This window comes from Carassius gibelio, chromosome B10 (assembly GCF_023724105.1).
Source record: "Carassius gibelio isolate Cgi1373 ecotype wild population from Czech Republic chromosome B10, carGib1.2-hapl.c, whole genome shotgun sequence".
NCBI classification, from domain to species: domain Eukaryota; kingdom Metazoa; phylum Chordata; class Actinopteri; order Cypriniformes; family Cyprinidae; genus Carassius; species Carassius gibelio.
This window is the reverse complement of record NC_068405.1, coordinates 18,937,279-18,949,398: the sequence shown is the minus strand read 5'-3', so window position 1 is coordinate 18,949,398 and position 12,120 is coordinate 18,937,279. Positions and strand designations below refer to the sequence as shown.

At 38.5% G+C, this 12,120-nt stretch overlaps 1 protein-coding gene across 1 annotated transcript; it reads right to left on the bottom strand.

The window, feature by feature from the left end:
- Positions 1-500: 500 nt before the first annotated feature.
- Positions 501-8,831, bottom strand: LOC127966117 (olfactory receptor 2AT4-like). The gene is made up of 3 exons (XM_052566953.1): positions 7,776-8,831; positions 3,920-4,069; positions 501-676 (listed from the first exon to the last, which is right to left on the bottom strand). Exons 1-3 carry the CDS (start codon positions 8,728-8,730, stop codon positions 501-503), a joined length of 1,281 nt encoding a protein of 426 aa, XP_052422913.1. The 5' UTR covers positions 8,731-8,831.
- Between the last annotated feature and the right edge of the window lie 3,289 nt (positions 8,832-12,120).

Sequence of the window (12,120 nt, the reverse complement as noted above, 5' to 3'; positions counted from 1 at the left end):
TGTAATTTGGTGATATAGCTTACTTGATAAAGTCATCATTACAACAACACTTACCATATTATCGCACGCGATGCTGTATCACACACCACAGATTCAATTTGAGTGGAAAATTAATCATCACTTGTTTGCACATTAGCATGAGTCTAACCTGCAAACGGCAGACCAATGATTCGTCAAACCTGCTTTCCGGCAGTCCGTGTTCTTAAGCTTCGGGGAACTGTATCGGAGTAAAAGTATACATTTGAATTAGGAAATGTAGTGGAGTACAACAAGTAAAAATTGGCTTAGATATAAAAACTCAAGTAAATTACAGATACTCCTAAAAAATACTTGAGCACTGTATAATTACTTCATTACATTACACTACTGTACTTAACCCTCTCTTGTTCTGCTCTGCTTTGAGATCAAGATGACCTTTGTGACTCAGGGCCCTATGTCAATCTGGTGTGGATGCCCATGTCCTTGGAAAGGGTTTATCCATCTGAGGGTACTGTTGGAGCTCATGCTTTGTTCTGAGCAGTAGACAGAGCAGGCTTCACAGGCTGCTGGGAAGAGAGCCTTTTTGAGACTTGAAAAAACTGGAGCACTTTAGGCAGGATGTGGCACATGGCCTGTGATGACTTTTGTGCTGCACTGAAGCGCTCTTCAAATCCATCTACAGCAGGGTCAAATAACTCTGAGGGGAGATTGGGGATTTGAGGAAGGCGGCTTTGTCTGTGTACTTGATTTCCAGCCAAAGGTAGCACTCAAACACTGCCAAGTTGTCTATGGCCTTGCTTTTCGCTTGTGTAGCAGCGGCAGTTTTGTAATTTGACTACGTCACCCCAGGATCTAACCCGGGGAACTATAAGTAACCACCAAGACTTCTATAGAATTAGGCAATCAGGTTTGGGCACTGAACAAAAAGAAATGGTTCCATACAAAAAAAAAAAGAAAATACAATTTTATTTATCAATTTCACAGAAAATTCACAGAAAAAAATTTAAACACTCTGAAGCTGACTTCAGCATATTCCTAAAACACTACACTCTGGGTAGAGTCAATACCGTATCACAATATATCTAAATTCACAGCAATCCAATGGAGATTGAGCAATTCATCATCATCAATTAAACACAATAATAAATAGCACACGAGGGTGTGTGAATCATTGTACTGACATGGGGCCTCTCACACACGCACACTCACAAAACCGGGTGTGAGGCTCACTGGTGGGCGTCCAGCGGCTTGGGCATGAGTATCCAAACAATCCACCCCAGCACGCGTGCACAACCACACCACCAATGCAGCAATGGTCACACGGTGATGGTAACCACACTACTCACCAAAGAGGGCCCACCACCTCGAGCACGCCGTCCCAAAAACCACAAAGCTGCTGAATAATCCCATTTTAAAAACTGCGGCCGTGTTCTGAATTAATTCGGCCAGGGATCCCAAACTTTGAAAACCACTCACCTACAAGCATTGTTGATCACTTGTCGGGACAGCCAAAGTATACTTATATCAGTCATTATCAAGACATTCTCCTGCCCACTCCTAGCTGGCTCTAGAGTAGAAAAATCAATTGCCAAGATTTCATTGGGTCGCCCCACCAGTAGTGGCCCATGAAACTCTTTGGCAACCTGACATCTTTCGCACAACTGACACCAGCGTGCCACATCCAAAGCCATACCTGGCCAGAAGCACTGCTCCCGTAAAAGCTCCAGGGTCCTTTTGGTTCCCTGGTGGCCATGCTGCTTATGGGCCTGTATTAGTACTAGGGCTGAACGATATATCGCTATCGTATCTATATCTAGATATGAACTTTCAAGATATTACTATCGAAAAAAGCAATGATATAGACGATTTAGATTTCCCCTCTCCGCGCTCGCCCTGCATACAACTCTGGCAGTCACAACAAACATCAGTTTTACGAGTGCCCTTGAATGCACTGCTAAAGCCAGCATGCACACAAGAGGGGGGGGGGGGTGGCATTTCCATGGTGACGCGTCATTGCTTGTCACGTGACACACCGCAGCAGCAACATCGCTGAATGAATGATGATCTGCTTTTATGTCATTTTTCATTTTTTATTCAGAATATTCACAAATGTGTTAGCTATGGCATGAAATATCTGATATTCCGATTGTCAAATACATGCAAGTGGAAGTATTTTGTTGTTTAAACACCTTTACAACGATCGCGTTAGTTGAGCTGTATGCGCGATGGGCACCGCCATGTTAGGTTGTACTGCAGATGCAGTTCAGAGAATCGGATCTGTTGGATTTACAACCTCTATGTTTTCAACACGTGAATTCATCCACTTCTCCCGAAATACTTAAAAGTAAGTGGCTGGTGAACTGGGAATAGAATAGAGTAAACATTGAAGTTACTTACACAATGTGTATCTGATATGAATAAAACGTGTTGAATTATAATGGAAAGGATTATTATTACCTCTTCCATAGACATCAGTGTGTATTTTACAAACTCTAAATGTATTTTTTTTAGTAATTATGTGAATTTATATGCTTGAAACCTAAAATAAACAGTATGTGGTTGAAAACACTGAAAAGTTGTGATATATGACAGCTCTAAGCGCGCCTGTTTCTGGCTAAATTTAACATTTGAATTTAGCAGTTGATCATGTGATGCACTTGATCGTACGCTCCAGGGATGGATAAATTAGAAAGAAAGAAAATGAGTGTGGGAGATAATGCGGCCGGTGGCAGTGCAGAATCTGACTTGGTGCCAAAACATAAATCATCTTCCTTAATTTGGAAGTATTTTGGATTCAGAAAAGGCGATGTAAACCAGAGTGACGTGTTGTGCAGGTTGTGCTTAGCAAAAGAACAAGTAGTCATATCGTATTGTATCGATATCGAGATATTTGGCATGAAAATCGAGATATGAAATTTTGTCCATATCGTTCAGCCCTAATTAGTACTTCTTTTTGCATGGCCTCGGGCAGCAACAATTGCCATACCATTTCTCTCCGTCTCCGTCTGAACAGAAGACCTTACGGTAAACCACACCATCCCACTCCACTAAACGATCCCACTGTTCAAGCAGGGCCAATGTCTGTGGTGAGACCTGTTTGTGCTCTTGGGGGCTGGGTCGTTCCTCCCGCCTCCAAAAAACTAAAGCTTCCTGAATGGTAGAGTCTGCCTGCTGAAAAATAGCAATCTCAGCCGGTGTACGAGCTGGTAGAGCAGAAATGGCCAATTGGTTAACCCTGGTCAGTACGGACTGTAGCACCTGTTGCATTGGTTGAGGGAGAGTAGTGCCTGGGGCTATAGCTTCTATGGTTTGGGAATCTGATAAATGCAGCCTAGATAGAACATCTACATTTTTATTACTCCTCTCCGACCGATATCTGACTTCATATTCAAATAAAGGCCAGTTGGCCTAGCCACTGCTGCTCTGTGGCGTCAAACTTTGCTGAGGCCAAATGATTTCAATGGGTTGTTGTCTGTATAGACTGTGCATTTGTGACCCAGCAGATACTCACAATTTTTTTTTTGTCATGGCCCATTCAAGGGCCACAAACTCCTGTTACATGGAACTATAGTTCTGCATGTTCCTTTCTGCAGGTCTCAAACTCCCGGCTGGCATAGGCTAAAGGCCTCACTCGGCCCCCTTGCTCCTGTGACAATACCGCACCCCTACCCCCATAGCTCGCATCAACCTCTAAAACAATGTAGTGCAAAATCTGGAACAGTAGACAATTTTGTCTTAAGTGCATCAAAACTGGCCTGACACTCACTAGACCAGACTTGAATGGCCGCCCTTTGAAACCTTTTTCATGACCCCCCATTGGCCAGCTCTGCCACTAGCCAATGCAACGAGGCAGCCAACTTTGCAAAACCTTCAACAAATCGCCTATAGTACCTAGTGAATCCTAAAAAGGACCATACAGAAGACAACACTTCGATTTTACTGGGGTCCGTGGCCACACCCTGGTTTGAGATTACATGGCCCAAATACCGTACCTGCTGCTGGAAAAACGCACACTTCGAGAGCTTCACCTTTAACTCTTCCTGCTCCAACCGACTCAACACCGCCCCCAGTTTCTCCAGATGTTGTTTAACTAAACCGGAAAAGACCACAATGTCACCCAAGTAAAGAAGCAACGATTGACACTGTTGGTCACTGAATATCCGCTGCATCAATCGCTGGAAAATTCTGGGGGCATTGCACAGTCCGAAAGGCATTCGGTTCCACTCAAATAGTCCGAAGGGTGTGCAAAAAGCAGCCTAACGATTCTTCTATACATGGAAGAGGAAATGCATCTCTTCTTGGAAATAGGAATAGGAAACCTTGGTGATGTACGTGAATTTTAAATTATACAACTATCTATTTCTTTGAACAAAATTTAAACAATATTTATGAACTTTGAAGGAAATCGAAAAGTCTCTAAAGAGTTAATAAGGGACTGGTGTTTTAAAGTATCGAAGACCTTATAAAAATTGGGGAATAAGTTAATAGCATCAGACTTGATTTCATCTCTATAATCAACATCAGAAGTGAAACATTTTGACAGTCATGCATCATTTCATGACGACAGACGCACCACGACATTATCATTATTATTCACGCCCTCTAGAGGGCACTCAACTTTAAAAACGTAAATAGGCTATATAGGTCATAACCTACAGGTCAGTATGATTATTTTATGCTTCCAATAAACACCTACATCTAATACTAAAACTTAATATAATAATAACGCAGTTCACAGTGGCCCCAGAATACTGGTACGAACAAGCCACTAGCTTCATTGTGCCCCCAGGGATTCTACAAGCCCTCCTACCCTGAACCTTTACTTTACCCCTGGTCCAACCAGACAACTGTAGGCTACTGCTATGGCAGCATTGGAAAGCCTGTTGGACTGAAACAGGTGCCCCAGAACTGATGGCAACTCGAATAAAGCCAGACCGTGAAGTCCTAAGAGCTCTTGGAAACACTTTTGAATCACATTCATTCCCAAAATGCCAGGTGCTAAAATATGGGAACTACCTGGTGGATCCTGAACCACCATTACACTACACTGTGGTTTCAACTTCCCACAAAGCACCAAATACTTTTCCAAGGACCCAATATACGTAATGGCTAAGCCATTGGCCACCTTAAGCTGCAACCAATGGCAATAGTGAAAACGCTGTTGACCCCAAGGTTAAAAATATTGCAAAAAAAAAAAAAAAACTCAGGGACAGTAGTCACCATCGACCCAGTATCTACCAAGCAAGGCACCTTGACCCGTCCCAATATTACCTTGACATACGGACAGGAGGCCATTAACTTTGAAACCTTGGTCAAATTTAGTAAATCAATTATTGAGCCAAAGCTTGCCCCACCGAATGTGTGGCTCTGCAAAACAGTAGGCACAAGTTTTCAGAGGCTGAAATTGGGCGGGCCTGGCCACCAAAGGGACGGCCTGGTCCCAAAGACTGGAACTGAGAAGAGACCCGAACCCCATCACATTCACTAGCAAAATGGCCAGGCTGTTGGCAATGCCGTCATATTAACGGCCCATTACGTGACAAACGACCACGCATGTCGGGGCGTTGCAAGCGTGCAAGATTTTGGGAAAGCTGTTGTAATTGCTCTTGTTGATGGGTTTGAGGCGGATCATGCTGACTACCCTGTACCCTATACTGGACACCAATAGCAGAGGGAACAGAGTGGCTGCGACCCCTCATACCACCAGGCAACCCCTCTTGTTTCCCACTGCATGGGCTCCCTTCTGACCTCCAGCAAGGTGGCCATAGGCTGCCACCACACCATCTGCTTTAGTACACGGCATTAAGCACCATCGAGAATGTATTCATTAAACTGAATACATTCTTCCATTCTTCTACCTTGGCCATGAAACTCATCAGGGCCAATGAAAATTCACTTACCTGAGCAATGGAGAACATTTACCTGATCAACAGCATGCTGACACACCAATCTCGCAGGCTATGTGCAGTGCGCTAGTCAGCAAAAGTAACACATTATTCCATTGGTGGTTTTGCAAGGCTTGGATGGGTGCACGGTATTGACTCAACACTCAACATACTCACTGTCACTCAACACACTTGCATGGCACACTCGTGACTTGACATTTGAAGCAGTGCTGCTGAAATTTGCTCCTAGTATCCTAGGAAAAGATATTTGTTCTTTGTGTTCAACGGATGGCCGCAGGAGAGAAGTGCTGAAGGAGTTTGCTGCCGGTGCTCTTTTTCGGCAAGTAAGCAAGCTACTTCTTTCTTTTTCAGAGTTCAGCGAGGAGATGATCTTTACATTAAAGGAGAAAATTCTGATGAAATGGTATTTGGCACCGACTTATATTGACAGTCAGCCCTGTCCATTTTGGTGGGCTGAAATGCCATTTGTTTGTGCAGCTACAAGAACGTTAAAGGGTACATAACACACACAGTTTCACCTAATCTCATGTTAATCTTGAGTACCTATAGAGTAGTACTGCATCCTTCATATATCCAAAAAGTCTTTAGTTTTAATCATATTTATAAATGAAAAATTCTTTCCGGAGCTATAATACAGATGATGCTAATTTCCAACAAAATACAGAAATCTGATGCAATTGAACTTACATGAATGGGCAATTTTATCACAGGGATGGCTCCATGTTTTAATAGCAAATGATGTACAAATCCAGCATCGATTTGGGCCTTGTTTATTAAACATTCGTCACTCAAATGACCAGAACACACACTTGATAAACTCTGTTGCTGCCCCGGAAAAACAAACTGCATCCACTGTTCATGTAACGCTGGGTTCTTGAACTTTTTTTGAGGCTGATGTTAATATGTATATACAAATTTGTATTATATTTGTAGGTGAATGTCTAAAAATGTCCACAAATATGTATCTGACTGAAGGATTCTCATTTTTTTAGAGGAAGTGTCCTGTAGTGGGAAACTATACATAGTATTTGGTCAGAAACCATTGTAACCTGATGAGCACAAAAGCCAAGGCCTTCATACAACACCAGTGCTGCCACTGTTTCTTAAACTGAACGTGTTAAGAATCAAATTATGATTAAAAATTATGAATCAAAGGTCATTGTTGACCAAAGAGTGAGTAAATAATCACATAATTTGACTTGGCATGGACTTTTTATAGAAATAGGTAAAAAAATGGAAAAAGTTCTGTAACTGAAACATTAGATGCATAAATAAAGTAGTAACAGGTATTAGTGATCTAAAGGAACACAATGAAACAAGCAAGAAAAACACTACAGTCATAGAGCATGCAGGAAAATTTACACAAGCTGTGCCTGTCAACAAATAAAAAAGAAAAATTGTTTAATTCAAGCTTTCCTGAATCCAGAGTGGGCACATTTGCGGGGGTATTCATGATTTATTTATAATTCAAATCTGAAGCAATTTCTTTTCTAGAAAAACACATATATATTTTACATGGAATATAGCATGTCAAACAGCAGTACATGATATGATTAAATATCTTTGGAGAGTGAAAATGTTTTTTCCAATTCATTCTTCTAAGCTTTTTTTCTTTTATTAACATTAAGGGCTAATCACCCCCTGTAAGATGCACTCAGCCTTTTACATTTATGTAAAAAGCTGTAATGATTAACAAATATATATATATATATATATATATATATATATATATATATATATATATATATATATATATATCAACAAAAAGTTATTTATATTAATGTAAAGCAATTAAAACAATAATGTACATTAGTTTCATAAAATGATAAAATTTGACATGTACATCATTTCATTTTGGAGTAGTTAACTTATTGACTTTTGACTTTTGACTGTTCCTGATAATGTAGACAGACCATTTGATAAAGAACTGTCTGATTTCTTTGATCCTGATGCAGTAGATGAAGGGGTTCACTAAAGGTGGAAGCAGACTGTAGAACATGACCAGGCTGATCTTCTGACTGCTGTTGAGCAGCTGAACATTTGGGATGTTAGAAGTGCTATAAACCACGAAGCGGGGCACGTAATAGATGGTAATGATAGTCAGCTGTGTGGCACAGGTAGAAAAGGCTTTAATTCGGCCCTGTGCATTTGCTATTCGAAGCACAGACACCAGGATACTTAAATAAGAAAATATGATGAAAGAGAATGGAACAAGAAGCACAAACATTGCTACAGCATATGCATTGAGGTTTGTGATGGTTGCATCAGCACAGGCCAGCTGGTTTATAGATGAACCATCACAGAAACAATGAGCGATCCTGTTTGGCCCACAGAATGGCAGCTTCACTGTCTGTATTAAGCTAATGGTTGGAGCAATCACTGCAGTAACCCAAGAAAACCCTATTAGAAGCCTCATAGTACGGTTAGTCATTAGAACAGGGTATCTTAGCGGGTAACAGATCGCCAAGAACCGATCAAGTGCCATGTTCATCATAATTAGGGAGTTCAAGGTACCAAAATAGTGAATCAGTTGCCTTTGAAACAGACAAATATAGAAGCCAATATAACCGTCATTAAACCAATAGCGAGAAATGACTTTTGGCAGAGCTACTGTGCAGAAACCAATATCAGACAAGGACAAACTCAGCATGATAATATACATGGGCTTATGAAGGCTGCGTTCAGTCACAAACAAGACCACAATGAGAGAGTTTCCAGTAATTACAGCGATGTAGATGATGAATAAAAGCGCTCCTATCAGGTTGTAGTATTTGGGCTGGAGTCCAGGGAAACCCACAATGAAAAACTCAGTTACAGAAGTTGTGGTTTCATTTACCTGTGACATACTTAAACCTGCAGTGAATACCTGTTTACAAAAGAAACAATATCTGGCTTTAGAAAAAGTATTGAATTATAAATTATTCAATTTGTATTAAATGGTTTAAATGACATTAAATTACAAAATTATTAATTCACATAAATTATTCAACATGTATTTAAAAAAAATTATATTAATAATGTAAATAAATACATTTTCATTAAATGAATAACACATTGTTACCAAAAATGATTTGTCATTGGAAAAATGTCAATGTTATTGTGGCTTGTATTTCAGCAAATTACCTTGATTATTCTTCTAAGCTATATGACATCTGCTAAAATGTATTCCTGGCTCAGTGTGTCACGTCTGTCCGTGTTCAGTGCTGATGTCAATGTTCTGCGTGTGGTTTCATTATTTATAGCTGTAGAATCAGTGTTGAAGCCTATAGGGTCCAACACGTCATAGAGGACCATGTTTTTTTTATTTTTTATAATTTCATCAGCATTAGTAAAGGTCACTAGCAGGTGGTGCAAAAACGAGGGAAAATAAATGAATGGAGATTCATGACAATTGACATGTGTTTATTACTTTTTCCATGGCAGAAAAGCCATACAAATTTAATATTAAAGGGGTCACATGATGTGATTTAAAGTTTTCCTTTCTCTTTGGATTGTTACAAGCTAATTGTGCATAAGACATTAGGTGCGTTTACATGGACACTTTTTGCTTCTATTGGAATGAATGACCAATGACCAAATACACAAAATAATAACCTTTAAAAAAGCATCATATGAAAGCATCATATATTTATTTTTATCAAACTTTATTTTAAGTTCCAATTCTCACTGTTAGCAAACCATTAACCATTTTGCCTCAATAAACAACTAATTTGCTGCTCATAGTTAGTAAGAGAGTTGTTAAGATTAGGTATTTGTAAGGATTGGGGATGTAGAATATGGTCATGCAGAATATGAGCCTTATAAGTACTAATAAATAGCCAATATGTTATTAATAAGCATGCTAGTAAGCAACCAGTTACTAGTGAGAATTGGTCCTTATACTATGTTTTACCATATATTTAAATATAAATATTAAATATTTACTTTGTTTAACTGCATATCTTTTGACCAGTAATGCATTGTTTAATTAATTTAAATTCTCAGGGGGTACTTTCAGCAAATTTTTTTTTTTTCTCGGAATCACTGACATATGTGGTGATTTACTCATTTAAGGCAAAAGTTTTACACTGTCCATGCTGTCCTCCCTGTTAAAAAGCACAATCATGAAAATTACAAAAGTTTATTAATTTACTTTAATTGTCTTTAATTAAATGCACAGACAAATATCCACAGACAACAGCTGTATTTATTGTAAATTCAATATATTATGGCACTGCTGCACTCAAAAATCTATTTGAATGGCACATAAAATTTCCATCCATATGGATAAGACAGTTTTAACTAATAAACTTAATGTAATGCATATGAATGGGTTTTAAATCAAATATATTTCACAGCCATATTTTAACCTTGTTTATATATTTTAATTAATTAAATTCAGTTATGATTACAATTAACAGATTTACGCTGATTTTAAGCAATTTGTGCAATAAGTGCATTTTGAAAATAATATTGTTTAAATAAAATAAAATTAATTGCATTCATATAATTATTAATACATGATTTTTAGAGTGTAGAAATCTTACCTGATTCTAACCTGGCTGTTTCATTTATGTATGACTGAAAAAATATTAACCACATTAAAATCCAAATGGCTGGACATATAGCACTGTATTCATATGCACTTTAAACGCATAAATCCTACATTTGTGCCTAAATATTATATTTCTTGAGACACATAGATAACTATCAATAAAATCTTTTCTGTTAACCTTACATCCAAAAAGAGCTAATTTTATAAATTCTGTTGTTCATAACGAAACAGAGTTTTTTTTATTAATTAATTTATTTTTTATTTTTTTATTGGAACCACCATATTTCACTGGAATACTTTACAATACACATTTAAAAAAAAAAAAACATTAAAAAAAGTTACAAATCACAATAATTTATTCAGTTGATTCACATACAGTAAATAATTGTGTGTTTGTTACTTTTAAAACCCCTACTGATGAAGGGGTTTATCAGTGGTGGAAAGAGGCTGTAAAGCAATACCAGAAGTATCCTGAAATCTCTACTTATTTGGATTTGCAAGAAACTGGCTATATACACGGCACTGTGAGGCACATAAAACAGAGCGATGATGGACAGCTGCGTACTGCAGGTCGCGAAACTTTTCCAGCGACTAAGCAGGGCCACACACAGGCTAGGCTTGTAATAGAGATGTTGTCGCAATAGCATTGAATGATTAGTTTAGGGCCGCAGAAGAGAAGCTGTATAACAGCATCAGGAAAACCGTGTTACCTGTCATAGTGATCGTGTAGACCAGTGGTTCCCAACCATGTTCCTGGAGGCTCCCCCAACACTGCACGTTTTGCATCTTTCCTTGGTCTTGCACACCCAGTTCAGGTCTTGAGAGTCTTAGTAGAGTCTCTACTAATGAGCTGATGATCTGAATCTGGTGTATTTGATTAAGGTGACATGGAAAACAGTTCTTCGGTAACAAATTGCACACCTCAGAATTAATCAGTTTCAAGCATTCAACAGCCTTGTAGTATAAAAGTAATTAATAAATGTCATTAAATCTTCTCTCTTAAAGTTTGTGTCATCAAATGTTTCCTGCCTGTCATCAGATCTCATGGGGTTTTCATTGTTTTTGAGTGTCAATATCTACATTAATTGGTGTTGTCACTCATCTACTGAATTCCTCAGTGTAAATTCTCTCAAGTTTGTTTTCCTATCAGTCCATACTCTTCAGGGTCTGTGTAGTGTCTCTAGATAGCAAATTAAGGTCATGTAGCAAATATGTTGACACTCGTATTAAAAAAAAAACAGTGACAATGTTTACAGGATGTTACATGGAAACCTTTGACCTGAGATCTCTAATGTCTCCCTCAGTAAGCTCCCCTTTTCTCAAAAACACACAAACACATGTGCTAAAGACATTTGAATTATTTTAGACTATAACCTGCTGTCTCCACTAACATTTATATGGTATAAATTAGTCAACATTTGAAGTGGATCTAAATAGTTTGTCAAAGTTGTGCTAAGACAAGAACGCATTTTGGTTTTAAGTTTTAGGATAACTTTGAAGAAAGGTTTTGATCCACTTCAAATGTTGACTACTGTATTAGTCTGACATGTAAGAAACTATAGGCAAGTCACTTTTGAGATTAAAAGGTATTTTGCTTCCATAACATGTATTCTTTCAGACTAGTGATTCTATTTGCATCTGTAGATTTCAAATACAATGCATATATTTATTGTCTGTTTTCTTTAAATGATATTTTTCTTT

Coding starts and splice junctions, on each gene's coding strand:
- LOC127966117 (XM_052566953.1), bottom strand. CDS start 8,730: ATGTCACAGGTAAATGAAACCACAACTTCTGTAACTGAGTTTTTCATT. Junction 4,070..7,775: donor TGTCTACATTATCAGGAACA/GTCAAAAGTCAA, acceptor TTTCCGGTTTAG/TTAAACAACATCTGGAGAAA. Junction 677..3,919: donor GGGTGTGGCCACGGACCCCA/GTAAAATCGAAG, acceptor ATCTCCCCTCAG/AGTTATTTGACCCTGCTGTA.